General features: G+C 42.3%; 1 protein-coding gene across 1 annotated transcript in view; it reads right to left on the reverse strand.

Annotated features, from left to right (window-relative positions):
- TMC2 (transmembrane channel like 2) overlaps window positions 1-21964 on the reverse strand; it is an 86428-nt gene that overhangs the window by 9695 nt on the left and 54769 nt on the right. Inside the window, exons 10-16 of the mRNA XM_012804074.1 lie at window positions 21316-21504; window positions 20862-21041; window positions 18171-18320; window positions 17283-17411; window positions 15021-15088; window positions 14036-14275; window positions 3223-3348 (exon numbers count right to left, since the gene is read on the reverse strand). Of these exons, the coding sequence (XP_012659528.1) occupies window positions 3223-3348; window positions 14036-14275; window positions 15021-15088; window positions 17283-17411; window positions 18171-18320; window positions 20862-21041; window positions 21316-21504 (1082 nt within the window). The remainder of the gene's footprint in view (window positions 1-3222; window positions 3349-14035; window positions 14276-15020; window positions 15089-17282; window positions 17412-18170; window positions 18321-20861; window positions 21042-21315; window positions 21505-21964) is intronic.

Consider the following 21964-nt stretch of genomic DNA (forward strand, 5'->3'; position numbering starts at 1 on the left):
AGGGCAATCTGACTCTAATGTTTATTTAGAGAATCAAATAAGCAAAGAAAGGAAAGACTTCTGTTTTTGGCCATGACTGTGGAACTGATATTGGACCAGCTCTCCAGAAGAAAACAACTGTAGAATCTGGGCAAATTTAAAGCTGGACTTTAACACATGAGAAAGTAACCAGGGCACACAGACAGAAGGGGCGGTGGTGCTCACTTGAAGGAAAGTTAGCATGTGAGGAGAGCTTGACATTCCTCTAGCCTTTCTCCCTGAGGCTATTTTCTAATTTGTGATCTGGGAGTGGAGTCTAACAGAAAGCAGAATCTTAGAAAGTAGAATTTTATGATGCTGAGGAGACAAAGGTCAGAATTCATGACTGCCGAAATCTTTGGTCCTGGATGGTCAAAATTCCAGAGGGGACTGAAATGCAGATAAATAAGCCAAAATATATGCATACAAATTCCTCTCAAATCATTGACCAAATCTTCAATTGGGTCAGGAAACCCGGAAGAAAATGTCACCAGGGAGGTTGAGGAATGTAGCAGAGATTTCGGCAGTGGTAGCAGCAGTGCTGGAGAAAGAGATGAGAAAAGACTACAGAACTGGGAAAAGAGAATATGGGTTTCAAGTCCTGCCAAGATGAAAGGAGTTGGTAAACACTGTAGGTTTTTAGTTGGGACCATAGAAAGACCCTGGGGAATAGTAACAGTCTCATCCTAGGAGTAAGGTCAGTGCCCTGGCAATGGGGCAAAACTGAAATAAACCAGCCCTGGAAGGCCCAAAGCCAACAATGGCAAATTGTATTTTCTGAAGATGGTCATAATAATTTGGCTCCAGTCTTATGTGTGCCTCCAGAATATTGCCATTCCATCACCAAGAGGTGAGTCTATATTGCTTTCTCTTGAACCTGAGTAGGCCTTTGTGATTGCCTCAGTGGAGTATGGCAGAAGTAATGGACTCTAGCTTCTGAAGCTAGGTTATGAAGATGCCATGCATAACCACTGTGTTCTCTTGGAATGCTTGCCCTTGGAACCCAGGAACCATGCTGTGAGAAAGCCCAAGAAGCTTGTAGGGAGGACTGAGGCCTCTAGTCCATAGCCCTGGTTGAGTTCCAGCTGACAGGTACTACCAGCTGGCCAGTCACATGAGTGATCATCTTGAAAGCAGATCCTCTTGTCCACAGTTGAGCTGACCCAGCTGGCATTAAGTAGAGAAGAAGAGAACCGTGCCTGCTGAGCCCTATCCAAATTGCAGAATCATTATTAGAATAAATTATTGTTTTTTTTTTCCAGTTTGGGCTGGTTTTTTGTGCAATAATGGATAGTTGAAACACCAACCCTATCTTGATAGTGTTGAGGGGCCTAACACAGCTGCACATGAACCCTTTCTCCTCCTTCTCTCCTCCTAAGACAAAAGAGGAGAGATCTGGTTAGCCCCATTCCTAAAGTTCCTGCCAGAGGACCCTGACTTCCCTTCCTCCAAGCTGTGGAATTTGCCCACCTGCTATGGCCCCATATAAAAGGGATCTCTAACTGCTGTTGGGTGCAGATGGCCTTTGTACTGCCCAGGCAGGTCACTCTCCCCTTTCAATAAACTCTGATCTGAACATTTCTGCTCCAGTCTAGTCTTTTCTGATAGGATTAAGCAATTTGCTGGTATTCTATTTGCCTTTCAGAAAAAAAAAAAAAGAAAAAAAAGAAATCTATCCCTTTTGTGGAAAGATAACATTATCCACAGCCTCTATAAGTTTTTTATCCCCATGTTTAGAACCTAGTAAAAATTATATGCCATGCTTAAAGTAGGACTGAATGATAATCAAGAGGAAAAAAGTGACAATAAAAATATACCTACAGGTGATTCAGATATTGGAACATCAGACAAGGATGTAGAAAATAACTATGATTACTATGTTTAAGAAAATAGAAAGATGGAGAATTTCACCAGAGAGCTAGAATTTATAAAAAAGGAGCCAAAAAGGAATGTAATCATTTTGGAAAGCAATTCTATAGTGTCTAAAAAAGATTGAAGAAACACATACCTATGAATGACAATTCCCCTTCTACGTGTCTACCTTAGAGAAACTCTCAAAATAGTAAAGGGGGACGTATTTGAGGTGTTTGTTGGAGGGAAGTTTGCAATAGCAAAAAAAAGTGGAAAATTCCCATGCAGAGGAATGGATAAATGGATTTATTCAAACAATGGAGTGTAGTAAAGCCATTAAAATGTGTGGTCATGTAGCCACTCGCATAAGTCCTCTACACATAACGTTGTTTTAGAAGTATGTAGTGTGAACCATTCATAAAAATTTTAAAACTCAATAAACAATAGTATATACACATGTGGTAATAGTACCAAAATATGCATAGAAATAATTAAGTCTAATCTGTATAATTGTGACCTTTGAGGAGGGGAAGATGAAGAATGGGGACAGGGGAGATTTAAGTATATCTATACCATTTATTTTTTTAAAAAAGAAAGATAGACTTGAAGAAATTGTTACAAAATGTTATTTAATCTTGTGAGAGTGTACATGACTATCTGTATTGTTCTGCTTGTTGAGAATATGTCAGAATTTTTAAAAAGTATGCCAAAGTATATTTTTGTTTTTTTGTTTTTAGAGGATCTTACTCTGTTGCCCAGGCTAAAGTGCCATGCCATCAGCATAGCTCACAGAAACCTCAAACTATTGGGTTCAAGTGATCCTCTAGCCTCAGTCTCCTGAGTAAGCTGGGACTACAGATGGTCACTACAATGGCTGGCTAAATTTTCTGTATTTAGTAGAGATGGGGGTCTCGCTCTTGGTTAGGCTGGTCTTGAACTCCTGAGCTCAAGTGATCCTCTAGCCTTAGCCTCCCACAGTACTAGGATTACAGGTGTGAGCCACTGTCCTCCAAGATATGAGTTTTATAAAGAAAAATTAATATTTTCACTAGCACATTTTTTGGTGCCAGCAATTCCAATCCAAGACTCTGACTTCCTGCCTCCTTCCCTAGTTCCTTCCTGGAGCATTTACCTTTTCCCTCCTATGCCCTAGGCATTATGGTGGTGCCGAAGATAAAGAAATCATTGAACTCACCCATTGTGGGCTTTTGCAGTTGTTGAGGGTGATAGTGATGAATGAACCAGCCAGGCTGAATCATCCTCTCAGCTTTCTAACATGCTCAGAGCCCAGACTGAGGGGGCATAAGAAACCTGTGAAGGAAGTCTCAACTGCAAGGTAGAGTCATCACTTACAACATCAGCAGGATGGCTGGGATGATCAGGCCTGGATTGGCGAGGAAAGCAAAGATCTTGCCCAGGAAGGTTGGGAAATCATTTTCGATGGTCTCTTGGAGGACATCATACATTCTGTTTTTCCCACTGGAAAAAAGAGAGAACACATTATAGCATGGTGCAGAACTCATATGGCATACACAACTGCGTCCATGCTCAGAGCTGCCACTTGCCACACCTTGCCTGGGAGAACGAGGGCTCTGCTCCAAAAGGACTACCTGTGAAAAATACCCCATGAGGGGCTGCCTTTTTGTCTAGGGCTTATCACTGGGTCAGAGTACTGGCTCACCGGCCTCATATCCTGGGTAATTTACAGCCTTTCAGACTACATCAGTCTTCTGTATCTGACACGTTTCTCAGCAAGGAAAAAACGAGTTTTCTTACTTATGTAATGTATTCTAATGGGAGAAAATTTCAGTGCTAGCGCTACAAGACCGACAGGGGGCTTCCTCTGAGCCCTCTGGCATAGAAACAGTCCTCTAAAGCAGTGATTTTCAGCCCCCATGTTCTGTGGCTGAGAGGATCTTAGGTGTGCCCCCATGTGCTGTGGCTGAGAGGATCTTAGGTGTGCCGTGAAAAGTTCTAAAGATCATTAAATTATTATTGGAAGAAGGTTAAGGCACAGTAAGTGTATTTTTTTCTTTTTTGAGAAAGAGTGTCACTGTGTCACCCTGAGTAGAATGCCTTGGCGTCATAACTCACAGCAACCTCAAACTCCTGGGTTTAAGCAATCCTCTTGCCTCAGCTTCCCAAGTAGCTGGGACTACAGGTGCCTACTACAACCCCTGGCTAGTTTTCTATTTTTAGTAGAGACTGGGTCTCACTCTTGTGCAGGCTGGTCTCGAACTCCTGAGCTTAAGCAATCTACCCGGCTCACCCTCCCAAAGTGCTAGGATTACAGGTGAGAGCCGCCATGGCCAGCCTGAGTATATTCTTTTTTTCACTTTTTTTTTTGATTAACATAATTTAAGTGTGACACGAGAATTTAACTATAGGTTCAAGTGTGTTGTAAGATAAAAAACATTGAAAAGCACAGATCAAGAGGTTGATATGATGGACAACTTTATGGTATCACTCAAAAATACCTGCAATCAGTCTTTATAATCCTAGAAGATTGGATTACCTAATCTAGGCTTCTGGGCATTTCATATCAGCAATTTTGATTTTCTTTATGTATGAACCATTGTGTAGATTGACTTCTACAAATGCCTGCGTAGAGACTCTTGGACTCTGTTGGCTCATGGTTGGTAATTTTGGTCCCAAGATGTGTTTGATGGGGTTTGGAATTGCTGGCTTAAATCCTTATTACTTGTGAGACTCCATGGACAATTATTCTCTGTCTATATTTATACCCTGATTCTTCCCATTAGAGTTGCATAGTCTAATGTGGCTATTTAAAATAAGTTCAAAATTAATTTAAAAGAAATAAACTTAAAAATTCAGTTTCTTAGTTGCACACTTCATGTGTTTATAGTCATGTGACTAGTAGCTGCTATGCTAGAATTACAGATGTGGAATGTTTTCATCATTACAGTAAGTTCTATCATATATTCAACATCTGTAGTGGTTGGATATCTTTGGCCAAGATACTGAAAATTTCTGACCTTATTTCCTTACCTGTATCATATAATAATAATATAGTAGAATATGATATTATAAGTATAATAGTATTTGCCTCAGAAGATTTTTTGAGGATATGGATGTCCATTTACATAAAACATTACATATAGGGCTATCAAGTGCCCTCCAAATGTTGAAGCTAGCAGCTTCATTTCTCCCTGTGTAAAGTATAGATAAGGGGCTGGTAGACAATGACCCATGGACAAATTTGGCTTGCCTGTTTTTGTATACGTGAAAGCTAGTAATTTTTTGTCCTTTTTTTGAGATGAAGTCTCATGTTGCCCAGGCTAGAGTGCCATGGCACCAGCCTAGCTCACAGCAACCTCAAACTCCTGTGTTCAAGTTGTCTTCCAGCCTCAGCCACCAGAGTAGCTAGGACTATAGATGCCTGCCATGACACCTGGATAATTTTTCTATTTTTAGTGGGTCTCACTCTTACTCAGGCTGGTCTTGAACTCCTGAGCTCAAGTGGTTCTCTTGCCTCGGCCTCCCAGAGTGTTAGTATTATAGGTATGAGCCACATATCCAGCAGCTAAGAATCATTTTATATTTTCAAGTGGTTGAAAAAAAATTAAGAGAAGCATATTATTCTGTAACACATAAAAATTAACGCATAAAATTTAAATTTTAGTATCTGTAAATAAAGTTTTAATGGAATACAGCCATGCTCGTTCATTTTTTGTGCTATAATGGCAGAAAAGAGCAGTTGCATAAGAGACTGTTTGTGGCCATCTCATTGCTGAGAACTGTTGCCCAGCACACTATGAATTGCAATAGGCAGTTATAACATGAAGGCATTTCAAATGCCATGTATGTCACTGTATGATGACATTTGTTATTATTTTTTATTACCAGTGCGTACTCACCATGTAAAAATAACAAAAGAAAAGTGACTTCAAAAGCTATGCTTTTATGTAACAGTTGAGTGTAGGTTATTTTGTCATTTACGGCACCAAGGCATCAGCAGGGATCCTCTAGGGGAGTGTTTGTTTCTTTAATTTTTCCAGCTTCTAGAGCCATATTCTTGTATTCCTTGGCTTGTGGCCCCTTCCTTCATGTTTAAAACCAACAGTATAGAATGTTTTTGTTTTTGTTTTAGAGACAGAGTCTCACTTTATCGCCCTCTGTAAAGTGCCATGGCAGCGTCACACAGCTCACAGCAACCTCCAACTCCTGGGCTTAGGTGATTCTCTTGCCTCAGCCTCCCGAGTAGCTGGGACTACAGGCACCCGCTACAACGTCCGGCTATTTTTTTGTTGCCGTTTGCCCGGGGCCAGCGCCCTCCTCACTGAGCCACAGGTGCCGCCCAAAAAACCAACAGCATAGAATTTTTAAATCTCTCTTTGCTCCCATGGTCAATTCTCTCTCTGCCTCCTACTCTTATAAGGACACTTGTGATTTAAAGTCCACCTGGACAATCCATGATAATATCCCTATCTTAAGATGCTTAACTTAATCAAATTGGCAAGCAGCCTTTTTTCATATAAGGTAATAGCACAGGTTCCAGGGTTTAGAACCTGGATATCTTATTCAGCCTACCACAGTCTTCTCTGGCTCCCAAAGATTCACAATCATTCCATACGCAGCATACAGTCACCCCATCCCTTCGTTCCCCAAAGTCTCAACTCATTACAGCATTGACTCAAAGTCCAACATTTTATCTAAATATTATCAGCTCAAAAGTCCCAAATCTCATTATCTTCTAAGTCATCTAAGTCAAGTATGGGTGAGACTTTGTGCATATTCCATCTTGGGGCAAAATTCTTCTCTGTTTTTTGGACCTGGGAAACTAGATAAAAATGTTTATGGGACCACACCAATGGTCCATCTTACAAGGGTACATGTGAATCTTTGTAAACGTAGAATATAAATGTCTTAACACAATAACTAAGAAAATGCCATGAAGGCTATGTTAACCAGTTTGGTGAAAATATTTCAAATTGTATATAAAACCAGCACACTGTACCCCATGACTGCATTAATGTACACAGCTATGATTTAATAATAATAATAAAAATCTTCCAACAAAAAAAAAAGAAATTTTTACTCTCAGGGCGAAGCCTGTGGCTTAAAGGAGTAGGGCGCTGGCCCCATATGCTGGAGGTGGTGGGTACAAACCCAGCCCCAACCAGAAACTGCAAAAAAAAAAAAAACAATTTTTTTTTTACTCTCAAAATACAATGGCAGGACAGCCTAAGGTAACAGTTATAAATATTACAACATCAAAAGGAAGAAAATAGAGGAAAGAAAGGAATCACTAGTCCAAAGCAATTTTGAAATTCAATCAGCCAAACTCCATTAGGTTTTACAGTCCTAAGAATAAAACTCTGGGTCTAGACTCTACCATCTGTGCCTGCAGCTCTGTCCTCCAGGTTGATACCTCTGCCCTTGGAATAATAGTTCCTTTTTCTGGAAGGGTAGCACGTTTCAGCTGAATAAATTGTATCAGCCTATTTCCTGCTATACAATTCTGGGAGGCCACCAGCCTTCCTTTATTTTGTCTTCTCTGTTTCTTTTAGTTCAAGCTGGTAATGTTTCTGCTGATATAACTCTCTCAAAAACCTTATGGGTTTTCCATGTATGTCATGAGAATTCATTCTGTTGGACAAGAACGTTCTCTACTATCTTTCCTGGGTAATTTCTATTCATGACTTCTACTGAGATGGTTGAAGGAATACATCAGTCACATCAGTCACATACTTAATCTTTTTACAGTTCTTTTTGTAAGTGAATATTCAGATCTTTTGATCCTTCAGAAACACTAGCAAAAGATCATCCAGCTTCACCCTTAGGTTTCCTTTTAGAGCACATTCCACTTCCAATAAATCTAACGTTAGCATCTTTTGCAATCTGGATAGGGTGAGAATTTCCAAAGTAATCAAGTCCCGGTTCCTTTTTGTCTATCAGTTTGCTCTTCAGTCTATCTTTTTCCTTTCACATTTTACTATAAGGAACATGAAGAAGCCAGGCTGCACCACTAATACTTTGCTTGAGACTCTTCTCAGCTAAATATCCAAATTCATTTCATACAAATTCAGCGTTCCCTACAACTGCAGGAGATGTTCAGCTAAGCCTTCTATCTGTGCATAACAAGAGTCCCCTTCCTCCAGGCTCTAAAATCATGTTCTTCATTTACCAGTGTCAAAGTAATTAAATTGTGTTTGATTGCAGGAGCTGAAGAAATGTATCTAGAGAAAGTATTAATAAACATTTAAAAGACTTCTAGAATTTCCATCCAGAGCAACTGACTGAAGAGTTCAGGATATTGAGAACAATTCAAAAACAAGGAAGTGGGCCAGGCGTGATGGCTCACACCTGTAATCCTAGTACTTTGGGAGGCAGAGGTGGGTGGATTGCCTGAGCTCACAGGTTCAAGACCAGCCTGAGCAAGAGGAAGACCCTGCCTCTAAAAATAGCCAGGCATTGTGGTGGGTGCCTGTAGTCCCAGCTACTTGGGAGGCTGAGACAAGAGAATCGCTTGAGCTCAAGAGTTGGAGGTTGCTGTGAGCTATGATACTACAGCACTCTACCTAGGGTGACAAAGTGAGACCCTGTCTCACAAAACAAAACAAAACAAACAAACAAAAAAGGCAAAAGATTTGAAGTGGCTTTTGGTAATAGATGTTTCTGATATTAGTTGTTTATTGAGAAGTTAATGACATTTTGAAGTGGCTGAAAAATTAATCTCTATAAACATTTTGTGTGAAACAATTATAGATGAGGATATTTTCAAAGAAATTGAGAAAACACTAATTCAGCACAACCTGAAGTGGAATCTGCTATGATGTGTGTACTACAACTGATAATTGTGAAAATGTGTGTGGAGCAACAAAAGACTTAACTGGCAAAAGTGTAAAACTTATAGGTGTTTACAGCCTATAATTAGTCATTGTATTATTCATAAGTAGGTAATTTGCTGAAATATTTGAATCTATCATGTCCATAGTAAACATCATTTGCTCTTGTGACCTAGTAATTTTTATTTATTTATTTTTTACTTAATAATTTTTAATCTGCACATTTTTTTTTTTTTTTTTGAGACAGAGCCTCAAGCTATCCCCCTGGGTAGAGTGCCATGGCATTATAGCTCACAGCAACCTCCAGCTCCTGGGTTCAAGTGAGTCTCCTGCCTCAGCCTCCCAAGTAGCTGGGACCACAGGCGCCCGCCACAACGCCCGGCTTTTTTTTTTTTTTTTGGTTGCAGTCGTCATTGTTGTTTGGCGGGTCCAGGCCGGGGATTCGAACCCACCACCTTAGGTGTACATGGCTGGCACCTTAGCTGGTTGAGCTATAGGCGCCGAGCCTAATCTGCACATTTTTGTCAGAAATAGAAGGTAAATATTTCAACTTGGGTTGGTGCCCATAGCATAGTAGTTACAGTGTCAGGCACATACACTAAGGCAGGCATGTTTGAACCCAGCCTGGGCCAGCTAAACACAACTGCAACAAAAAATAGCCAGGTGTTAGCTACTTGGGGGGCTGAGTCAAGAGAATCTCTTAAGCCCAAGAGTTAGAGGTTGCTGTGAGCTGTGATGCCACAGCACTCTACCGAGGGTGACATAGTGAGACTGTTTCAATAAAAAATAAATAAATAAATATTTCAACTTGCTCTACCACAGCAGTTCAATGGCTTAGCAGTAACTTTGAACCCCCATTGTGTAAAATACTCCTCTTAAAGGAGTTCCATTCTTCTTATTAGTAGATTTTTCTTACAAAAAATCATACTCTATTTTATCATATTTTGACTTTTGTCAATAAAACCTATATAGACATCTCTTTCTCTTTTGCTCAATAAATACCTATGTGATAATTTTGACTTTTGCCTCTTGACATGTGAAACTTAAAATATTTACTATCAGGCACTTTACAGAAAAATTTAGCTGATCCCTGATATAAATAATGCTTATCACTTTACTGCCTTGTTACAAGGATTAAATACATCTTGTGCAATGCCTGGCACAAACAAGACACTCATAATACCTTGGCTACACCCCTTATTACCACCAGTATCCCTCTTCACTGATAATTGTGTGATCATGCTGGGAATTACTGGGGTCCTTGGCACTTTTCTTCCTCCTTCTCGTCTTCCTTCTGGCCAGTTACAAAGTCTGTTGATAGAATTTTAACAAAGCCAGGGAGAGAAGGGAAAAAGTTCAAATCAGCCCTTATTTCCCTTAATATAAAAAAATTAGATTTGGGTTATGAATACAGTCTGAAATGAGTCTGGGATATGCTGGCAGATATAATCTGCTGCTTCTTTCTGGTGAGCCTATATATATATATATATATATTTTTTTTTTTTTTTTTGTGACAGAGTCTTACTTTGTTGCTCTCGGTAGAGGGCCATCTCAAACTCTTGGGCTCAAGTGATCCCATTGCCTCAGCCTCTCAAGTAGCTGACCCATCACAATACTCAGCTATTTTTGGAGATAGGGTCTTGCTCTTGCTCAGGTTGGTCTTGAACTCTTAAGCTCAAGCAGTCTATCCACCTCAGCCTCCCAGAGTGCTAGGATGGTAAGTGTGAGCCACCGTGCCCATCCCTAAAAATCTTGTAATTTTGCTTTTAATCAGGCCCAGGCAAGGCTCCAATTAGCCACCTTGTTAAGCAGGGCTGGAGTTCCAACCACTGAGCTACAGTGGCCAGCTTAGTAAGCTGTATTGAGGGGCAGGAATCTGTAATGCTTCCTCATATTCCATATTGCCTGAGGATGTTCTTACTCTTCCTTCAAAAATGAATGAATTAATGAAGGGGGAATTTGAAATAGACATGAGTGCTCAATGCTACCACTGATATAAAAGTGATCAGCATTCTCTGGTGTGCCATAAAAGACTTCTCTAAACTGGTTCCAGATGTCTAGCTATGAATGGTTCTTGGTTCACTGGCCACAGAAAAGCCTGAGACCATAGTCAAGCACATCTCATCACCGCCTTCCTGTTACTTAGGCAAGAGATCATAGATTTGCATACTTGGATACACGGAACCTGCATACCTATAGGCCCTGACTGGGAGGAAACATGGGTCAAATGCTGGCCAATGTAGGTTTGTTCTGTGGGTTGGTACAGTATTTACAAAACCTTGAATTAACTACTGTAATAAAAATATTCAAAGCCTTCAAACGAATGTTCATATTTCTGTGATGATCTGAAGGGTCTGACAATAGGGGGCAAATGTTCCTGATGGCAACAACTGGCTAGGGGTGAGCACCAGCTGCCCTCAACCTGGGCAGGGCTCAGGCTTTTTTTTTTTAATTAAATGATAGCTGTGTACATTAATGCAATCATGGGGTATGGTGTGGTGTTTTCATATACAATTTGAAATACTTTCATCAAACTGGTTAACATAGCCTTTACGTCATTTTCTTAGTTATTGTGTTAAGACGTTTATATTCTACTCTTAGAAAGATTCGCAGGGCTCAGTCTTAACAAATCCTTACTATGTTACCTTACTATGGGCCAGCACACTCCTCTAAGCACTTTACAAAGAGCAACATACTAAATTGTCATAGCAGTCCTATAAGGTAGATATGCCATTATTTCCATCTTATAGATAACGCACCTGTGGTTCAGAAAGCTAAGAAATGTGCTCAAGGTCTCCCAGCTAGCAAATAATAGAGCTGGCTCTAGAGCCTATTCTCTAAATCAGGGAGTTGACAAACTTTTGTAAAAAGGCTAGATACAGATGTTAGGCTTTGTGGCTCAGATGGTCTCTATTACAACTATTCAATTCTGTTGTTATAGCAAGAAAGCAGCTAGAGGCCATAAGTAAGCGAATGAGTGTAGCGGAGTTCTAAAAAAAACTTCATTTACAAAATAGGTGGCGGTCTGGATTTGGTCCATGAGCTATAGTTTACTGATCCTGTCCTCCTTTTTTTTAAAAACCGTATGCTATGCAATGCTGCCCACCTCATCCATTTACACGGCCTAGCTGGTCCCTGTTGACCTTTGATCTGGTCTAAACCCTCAGTCCCTCCCTGTATGATGAAGTTTTTGTGAGGTAATGGGTCTAGTTTGAGCATTGACCACTGTCTTCTAGACACTGGGTAGAAAATGGTCAGAAAGGAAGCAGACAGCATGCCCTTCTGGAGCTTATGTCCTGGTGAGGGAGACAGACAGTGAACAAGATGCTCAAGGATGGTAAAAGGATACAATGAGCAGAAATGATAAAATGTTGTGTGGGCACGTGTGTGTGACATTTTAGTTAGGGTGTCCAGGAAAGTCCTCACTGAGGAGGTGACCTTTGAGTCAGCACCTGAAACAAACGAGAGAACAGCTCACGTCTGAGGGATGAATGTTCCTGCTGTTGGTGAGTTTTGGTCAGAGCAGTGACAGGAAGGCGTGGGCAGCCAGGTTTGGTTCTGAGTTCCCCTTTAACCCGGTGTAGGTTGTTAGGGCTGCCAGCGCAGCAAATGAGTCAAAGGTGAGGCAGGTGGTGAGGGTCAGACCTGGCATAGGCCTGCTTGCCCACCTCTTACCTGCAGACAGGTGGGCACCCTGCGAAAAGGGGTACAGGCATTTGGACCCAGAGCCCAGCCCTCCAAACCTTGCTCGGGAAGAAGCCAACAGAGCCTTCTCCCTTCAGCCTGGTGTCTCGGGCCCTCTACACTTCAGCATGTTCTTTCCACTCTAGATCGACCCCCTACCCTCTCTGAGTGAACCTGTTTGCTGATCATGCTTTGCTGAAACATTCCTGCTAATATTTCCTTTGGGCTGCACCGACCACAGGCCTTTATTTAGCTAAGTCCGTATAAACTGAGAAGTACCTGATCAGCATTTCCCAAAGTGTGTTTCTCCGCCCTGATAGGCAGAGTTGGGACCAGAGTGAGGCAAGGGAAGCCTGGGGTGCACACTTTAAGGCGATCACTCTCAGGGTTGCACATGTGACGTGCGGGGCCTTGCTCACTGGCCTCACCCCACTTGAGCTCTGGATGAGGGTTACGTGCAGAAGAGGCTCTGTGGTCAGTAAGGATGGGAGCACCAGCTTGCATATGTTACCCCACTGCGTGTTTCTTTAGAGCCTAAGTGAGATGATGGCAGTTCCAAGAGGGCTTCGTTTTCAGAGGGTCACGCATTTGGAAAGAGAGCAGTAGGCCCATGTTATTCCTCAATATGCCTCCTTACATAACTACTCATCTTTTCATACAATATCCAGTCTCCTGAATAAGTTCAGCTTATACCCTGAACCCACAGTGCTGGCCAGTGCTCTGCAGAGCACGAGGTTCTGGCAGGCCTCAGTCAAGAGTGGACTGCAGTGGCTTCACATCGGAATAGCATTTGTAGGACTATGGTCCTTTCATCTTCAGAATACCCTCATCACTCATCCTGTGGTAAGGTAATCTCTGGCAGTAGGTTGATTATCCATATGTTCAAAGGTCTGAATTGTGCTGTCCCATATGGTCATCATTAGCCACGTGTGGTTATTTGAAATAAAATGAATTAAGATTAAGAATGAAAGTCTGTCATTTGCAGCAATGTAGACTGCACTGGAGGTCATTATGTTAGGTGAAATAAGCCAGGCACAGCGAGATAAATATCTCATGGTCTCACTCATATGTGGGAACTAAAAGAGTAGATCTTACGGAGGTAGAGAGTAGAATGGGGGTTACGTACATTTCAGAGGCCAAGAAGGGTTGTAGGGAGGGGGATGAAGGGAAGCTGGATAACAGGTATGAAAATACAGTTAGATACAAGGAGTGAGTTCTAGTATTTGATAGCACAGCAGGGACACTATAGTTAATAATAACATGGTATATTTCAAAATAGCTAGAAATGTTCCCTGCACAAAGAAAAGATCAGTGTTTGCAGGGATGGATACCCTAATTACCCTGATTTGATCATTACCCACTGTATACTGGTATCAGACTATCACATGTGCCCCCCAAATATGTACAACGATTATATATCAATTAGGATGAATTAAAATTAGAAGTTTAGTATCTCAATTCCTCATTTCAATGGCTCAACGGCTGCATGTGACTGGTGGCCACCGTATTGGACAGCACAGACCTGGAACATTTCCATCCTTGCAGAAAACTCTGCTGAATAGCACTGATGATTTGCCAAAGCTCCACGATCTTTTACAGGCTGGCATGAAACCAGGCCCTCGGAGCAGCTGCCTTGGGAGAGGAGCGGCTCCTGTGTACCCCAAATGCTGCACCTGAATGGCCCGCAGTCAAAGGAGGGCGGGAGGGACATGATGGTGTAGGCCACTGGCAGGAGGCTGAGGAAGAGCACCAGCAGCAGGAGGCCCATGTAGAAGCTGTTGGATCGGGAGGCTTTGAACACACGCTCGTGGGGGACGTTGCTGCTCATCACTGCCCAGCACTGGAAGTACATGGAGGTCAGCAGGCGCAGCACGTTGATGCCCACCAGCCCCGGGGCGTAGAAGGAGCCCATCCTGGAAGGGCAGAAACCGGACACCTGGTTGGCCTGAGAGCAGGGAAGGTGAAGAAAGGAAAATAGAAGGAAGTGGGATGGATGGCTTAGGGGCCTGAGGCCAAGCTGCCTTCCCAGCTGGTCTCAAGGGAAGGGGCCTCTCATTTAACCAGAATACCATCACCAAGCTCTAGTCATCCAGACCTCAGGAGAGGGAGATTGTCTGCACACTGCTGGCTTGGGCTCAGGCCAGGATTTTACCACTGCCTTGCCTCAGAGCATCCAGAAAATCACAAGGTGTCCTGCCTGTTTTTCCTTGGTCTCCATAAAACAACTTTGTTAGTCAAAGTCCTTCAATTAGGAGAATTGGATAGTGGTTTGTGGTGAGCCCTTGGCATCTTGAAAGTCTTTGGCTGAAGTTACGCAGCCTCTTCTAACTCCCTTTTCAAAGGAGAGAGTTCTTATTTCATTTACCATTCTCCTCTCTTCCTCCTCCTTCCTTTTTTTTCTTCCTTCTTTCTTCTCTCCTTCCCACCTTCACCCCCTTCCTATTCTTCCCTATTCCCCCCGTCCCCCTTCTCTCCCTCCCTCTCTACCTCTATGACAGCACAGGAGTGGGCCAGAAACTATCCTGGTTCTCATCGGGTCCTGCCCTACTTGGTGTTCAGAGAGGCAAGATGATCTGTCCAATCTCCGCCCAGCTAGGTAAGTACCAAAGCCTGGGAATCCCCAAATTAGGCTATCCGCAGACAACATGGATAACTCACCAGATCATTCCTTGGTTGAAGATCAAACCCAGTACATTTCCACTAATATCAAACTCAGCATATGAAGGCTGGTGGGGGTTGACAGGAGAGAAAGAGAAAGAGGGGAGCATGTTAGGTGGCATCAGACCAACCTCACTCATTGACCAGACAGCCAGGCCAAGACAACCCTCTCATCCCAGAGAGTCTGCTCTGGTAACTGGAGAGAAGTCTTAGTTTCAGGGTTCTGTGCCTTTAACATGTTTTCAACTTTTTAAGAAAAGTTTTGACGTTCTCAACACTGGAACTTTTTCCATGTCTTTTTCAATAAAAAACTAATGTGATGGTTTCTACCTTTTAGGGCCTGCAGGCTGACTGTGTGTTCTTGGGAAGACCCTGGTTCCTAAAAGAATATTTTATCAATATTTTAATCAGAAATATAAGTTGGAATTATAATCAAGGAGTAACTCTAATACGTAATGAAATACAAATAATTTAGTAAGGAGTCAAATGAAAAGAAATTTTAAAAACAAACAAGAAATAAAGTCCAGAAATAAGTTATATAAAAGCATGGAGACTGTAGTATAGCCCTTACAGAATCCTTCTGTTTCCCGCTGGTTTGAAAGGCTCCCTTTATCATAAACCAAATTCCCACATAGATTATATCTATTTCTAGACTTCCTATTCTGTTCCAATGACTTGTCTATTCTCTAGTGCTAGTTTAGTTATTATAGCTTCATCATGCGTTATTTATTTATTTATTTAGACAGAATCTCATTCCATCACCCAGGCTAGAGTGTCCTGGTGTCAGCCTAGCTCACAGTAACCTCAAACTCCTCAGCTCAAGTGATCCTCCCGCCTCAGTTTCCTAAGTAGCTGGGACTACAGGTGCCTACCACAATGCCTGACTAATTTTTCTATTTTTAATGGAGACCCAGTGGGGGGTCTAACTCTTGCTCAGGTTGGTCTTGAACTCCTGAGTTCAAGCAATCCACGTGCCTTAGCTTCCTAGAGTGTTAGGATTACAGGTGTAAGCCACTGCACCTGACTCATAATGTATTTTAATATAAATATAATTTATTTTTCTTAAAGAATTTTCCTGGATATTCCCACATGCTTATTTTTTGAATGAACTTTAGAATTATTTTGGAATCTTGTTGAACTTCTAAATTAATTTGAGGACAATGACATTTTAGCAATATTGTGTCTTAGCCAAGAAGTCCTTTTTGAGAACAAAGTTCCTTCATCCTTGTCCTCATATAAGATTATGAAGTTTTCCTTGTTGCTGAGGAGGAGTCCGGTAGACATGTTTCAAACTGCAGCTGGTGACTAAAAGAAAAAAATGTGACAGAAACTTGCCATGGGCCCCTTTCCTGGGCCTGGCACCCTGCTGCAGGCCAGGAGAGGGCTACATAGGGAACTGTGAGGTGGAGCTTCTCACCAGGAGCCCAGTTAAGGTGAAAGTCCCTGACACCCACACCAGTGACTGCAGGGTGGGCCAGTGAGGTGTTATGGATGAGACCTGTATAGGAGAGACCCACGGGAACCAGATAGAGAGGTTCCACCGGGCAGAGATGGCCACTATGGACAGGAAATGACACATGATAGAGATGGCCACTATGGACAGGAAATGACACATGATAGAGATGGCCACTATGGATAGGAAATGACACATGTTTAGAAGGAGTAATTTCCTGGGTGGGTGGGGAAAAACGAGTATAAGGAATATGAGTTAAAAGAAGTTTCTCAAAGAATAATCCAGAAGACAGGACCAATGATTGGTTATGGTATTCTTGGAGCATTCCAGGACTTTCTGAAACATTGACATCTGCGCCAGGATTTCAGACTCCCTAATGAGAGCTGATACTGGGCAGGTGCATTTCTCCACCAACTACTTGCTGAGCACAGAAATGGTTCACGTTTTCCCAAGGCCAAACGCCTCCATTTCCCAGATTAGAAATTCGAATTGTTTATTTTTTTTGTAGTTTTTGGTCAGGGCTGGGTTTGAACCTGCTACCTCTGGCATATGGGGCCGGCACCCTACTCTTTTGAGCAAGAGTCGCCACCCAGAAGTTCGAATTGTTAATGGCATTGGGAAAAAGTAATGTAATTAAGGCAAATATGGCCCTGAAGGGAAATAAAGATTAAACACTTTACTACTGCATGGGGCAGAGACGGCCTTTATGTAGCTAAAGAAATAAAATACCCAAGAATGCATCTGACTCTGAGTATCAAAAAGGATGGTTGCAATGGCTTTTGCAGAGTGTCCATGAAACGGCGACCTACAAACCCAGCCTCCAGGTCCCAGCACCAGCAGTAGTTCATAAACCGCACAAAACAAGCTCGTAGGAAGTCCCCCAGCAGGATGGTGATGTACGTCACCAGCATGTCGGACACCGTCAGCCTCATGAATTCCTGCAGGAGCAACACAGACAAAGGGGGCGGCCAATGGTCTTGCTCACTTCTCCCGGCCTTCCTGCAGTCTCACAAACTCTCCCCCACCCGCCTTGCTTTGTCTCTGTGACCCTCTGATTCCTGTGGTAGAGGGGTGGTGTGGAGAAGGGACCCCAGGTCTGGAAAATGCTTCACTTAGGTTCCAGCCCTACAAATTACTAATTGTGTGGCTTTGGAATAACCTCTGAACTTCTTAAAGCTGATAATAATACTGGTCTTGCAGGGTTATTGGGAAACTTAGTGATTATGTATGCAAATTGGCTCTGATGTGCCGTCTGCCCCCACTAAAACTGCATGTAACCATCAGTCACTGGAGACAGTGGCTGGCTTTCTTTACCTCCTGGTAATTGGATTTTTTCTTGATATGTGTGTGTGTGTGTGTGTGTGTGTGTGTGTATAAAACAGGTTTTGCACAGAGGTATATAACAGAAGGACCAAAAGCAAAAGAATAAAGCTTTCTCTGCTGTTGCAAAGTATATATAATTTACTAATTGTTTTGGAAAAATTGAATCTATCTACCAGACACCATCACCTTTAAGACACCAAAGAGATCTGGAGTTTCTAGCGGACACAGGATCTGCTTTATTCATTTTGTACCCTCTCAGATGATTAAGATATATTTGCTAGATGAACGGCTGATAACTTTTCAGGGTTACTCCTCAAGTGGAAACATAAGGAAGGAATAAGAAAGAACTGAGAACAGAGAACACAACTACTCACAATGCCCACGGCTGTCTCCCAGCAAGAGCCTCGGGGCACATCTGCAGGATGCAGGGGTGGCCGGGGGACACTTTCATTCCAACCCGAGGAGTTGTAATAGTTGAACAGAGTCCAGTGAGTGATGTTCTTTATTTTTTCTTCTTTAGAAAGCTAGGACAGAAGGTGGAGATGCAGGATTGGGTCAGGCATGGCCCAAATCTTTCTACAGGAGAAACAATTAAAGCTGGCACATGCCACAAGCCTACCATTTAGCCTCTGCCCTACCCTGGACAGAAACTTTTCAGAAATTCCCTCCCCAGGCTTTCAATCTATCCAGGAGGTTGGAGGAGGGGGAGAAGGGGCAATTGGCTTGAAGTCCTTGAGTCTTGGAGTTATCTTCTTTAAGTTAGCATTCATCTATCCATCCACCCGTCTGTCTATCCTCTCATGAATTCTTGTTTTGAGAATAATTTATTGAGGGTCTATTTTGGGGCATCTAAGGCAGTGGTGATACAGGGGTGCCCAAGAGAGATGGGACTTCCCACAGAAAGATCGTAGTCTAGTAAATGGCAGTGATGAACAGACGATTACAGAACAGAGTGATATGAACTGTGGGAAATTTTCTCCGGGCATGAAGGAACACCCCAATTGGACAATGAGAGGGCCACAGAAAATTCCCTTGACCAGATCTCAGGGAGGTTTAGTGAACTAGTTGAACATGGGGAGAAGGGCAAAGAGAGAGGCAAGAGGAAATTTTGCCCTGCAGCGGCAATGGAGGCTCAGGAGCATGGGGCAGCCTCCTAGGGGGAGAGGGCAGCAAGAGATGCGGGAGGAGGGGTAGGTCAGGGCCAGATCCTGGCACTTCCATTCCTACATCTCAGGAATGAGGACAGGGAGTACCATTCCTTTATTCAGCCGTCCTGCAGTTCCCTGTGGGCGCCCACTGTTCCCTCTGCTGTTTTGGATGTCTGCTAAGATTTCCCTAGGGTGGGATCTGGAGCTCTTATGCCCTGCCCTGCAAGACTTACGTCCCACAGTGTGCTGTAGCACATGTCTGTCTCCAAGTGTGAACCTGCTTGGGACAGAACTGTGCTTGCTCTCAGCTGTCCCCGAAAGCCTGAGACAGTGGGTGCTCCGCAACTGTCGGGCGAGCAGTGATGAATACTTGAGTCAACCATGACCTATCACCTAGTGGATGATGACTTGGCTGTTAATCACTTATGGCAGCTAATTATAGAAAGGCTGCAGATAAAATATGAAGGCTATCGAATGACATGCATATGATGTAAAAAAAGACCACCTAAGAGAAAGATAGTAAAGAACTGCCGAAAAACGTTAACGATAGTTGTCGTGGGGTCATGGATTCTGGGAATATCTTTTTTCATTTTGTTTCTCTGAATTTCCGACATTTATTTAATTAATATGAATTATGAGTAATGAAATTATTAAAAAAGAAGGCTGGGAATTAGTGTTCTCATATAAATTGTATTTAATTTTGACCAAAGTACATTACTTAAACATTAATTTTTAATTCAACATGTTAATATGTTGTTTATCATATTGCATCCTCATTGATAAGTGAAATATGTCTATAATTTCCCCTTTATAATTATGTATTTTCTCCAATTTTAATATCAGGTGTATCCAGATTAAGTAGAATGATTTTGAAGTATTTCTTTTTCACTTCTTTTTTTTTTTTTTGAGACAGAGCCTCAAGCTATCCCCTTGGGTAGAGTGCCATGGCATCACAGCTCACAGCAACCTCCAACTCCTGGGCTCAAGCGAGTCTCCTGCCTCAGCCTCCCAAGTAGCTGGGACCACAGGCGCCCACCACAACACCCGGCTATTTTTTGGTTGCAGCTGTCATTGTTGTTTTTGGTGGGCCCGGGCTGGATTTGAACCCACCACCTTAGGTGTATGTGGCTGGCACCCTAGCCGCTTGAGCCACAGGCGCCGAGCCAAAGTATTTCTTTTTCTATTGTCTATAAGATTTGGCATGATCTATTTTTTAAAAATTGTCTTTTACTTTTATTTATAAATATTAGTTGTCTATTTTTTGAGACTTTGGAAAAAGCAAAATAAGAAGAAGAAGTTAACTGGTCAAAGTATTCTATAATAGACATACTCCTATCTGACAATGTGAATGTTACTGTCTTTGCATTATTAGTATTATTATTGCTTAATATTTCATTGCAGCAATTGTTTGATTTCTTTTCTTAATGTATTTATCTTCATTCGTTCTTTATGAGGTTTTTGTTCTCAGTCCTTACGTTAAACATTGTTATTGTCATTAAATTTAGCCTTTTTAATTCTGTGATGGCAAAAGTGGAAACCTAATATACACATGTATAACTAAGAAAAATAAATTAAAAAAAAGAAGGCTGGGCACAGTGGCTCACATCTGTAATCCTACCACTCTGGGAGGCTGAGGTGGGAGGATTGCTTGAGGCCAGGAGTTCAAGACCAGGCTGAGCAAGAGCAAGACCCCATCTTTACTAAAAATAGAAAAATTAGCCAGGGATGGTGGCACAGGCCTGTAGTTTCAGCTACTTGGGAGGCTGAGGCAGGAGGATTGCTTAAACCCAGGAGTTTGAGGTTGCTGTGAGCTATGATGATGCCATAGACTCTAGCCTGGGCAACAGAGTGAGACACTGGCTCAGAAAAAAGTAGGGGGGAATACTGTGGGTGTTAGGGAGAGTTTGTGGTTTTTACCTTGAGGTGGACGTCATCCATCAGCGCTAAGAGGAACGTGTAGAGGTTTCCCAGGAAAAGTGCAAAGATGCGCCCCAGCTGCCACTTCAGTCCAATGCGTGGGTGGTAATTCTCCAGGGCTGCGATGGTTTCAAACAGAGGGGGACAAAACATCCCGAGCAGGGACATCACAATCTCTACCTGAGAAACCAGGAAAGCCTGGGTTACTCATGTCATTAATGTGTGTATTACCTGCTTGGCCTCCATCCCTGCACCCTGTTTGAGGTTGCTGCAAACCACCCACCTTGGCCCTACAAGTGCTGGAATTACAGGCATGCGCTACCTCACCCCATCTTAATTTCACATTTTAAAAGTTTTCTAACCCAGACTTTGAACAACTCAGCCACATAGCACAGGAACCAGGGATCACAGTATTTGCCCTCAGACTTCCCCTCCTCAGAGATGTCTTTCTTACCTCATTCCGCTCATACCAGCTGACATTCTGCTTTTTGGAGAATTCCTGGGATCGCTTCACCACAAAATAAATGAGGTACCCGCTCCCACACAAACAACAAATGATGAGAAAGTTGGCCAGGACGCGAAGAAATCTTGTCAGATGGACATTTTCTTCTTTGTTACTCTCTTGTTCATCCACTATTGATTCCTTAATGCGTGAAAATGAGATGTGAATAATGTGGGGACAGAAACCAGCAGGCTCATGGCTGTTTGGCCTCTGGGAATGCTACTTTCTATATTCCCATAATTGAAAGAATACAGAGGGATTGATGTAATGCTCTGTGCCCGTGGAGAATGTTTTCTTTAAGAAGATACATTTTGGTATTATTGCTATTTTGGTACATAAGATAAGAAAAACTTAGATTTATTGAACACTCACCACACGCCAGATGTGGTACTAAACACTTTCTAAATGTTCTTCTTCTTAACCCCAACAAGAAACATAAAGTAGTTGCTATGATCAGCCACATTACAGATACCAAAGCCCAGGGAGAGTTCAGTAACTGTCTGATTGGGATTGTTTTGAATCCATGGGTCAAATAGAATTGAATCATCAATACATTGAGTCTTCTAATCTAGGAGTTGGCAAACTTGTTCTATGAAAAAAA

The sequence above is a fragment of the Otolemur garnettii genome, unplaced genomic scaffold (genome assembly GCF_000181295.1).
Source record: "Otolemur garnettii isolate 467f Iridium unplaced genomic scaffold, OtoGar3 scaffold00025, whole genome shotgun sequence".
NCBI classification, from domain to species: domain Eukaryota; kingdom Metazoa; phylum Chordata; class Mammalia; order Primates; family Galagidae; genus Otolemur; species Otolemur garnettii.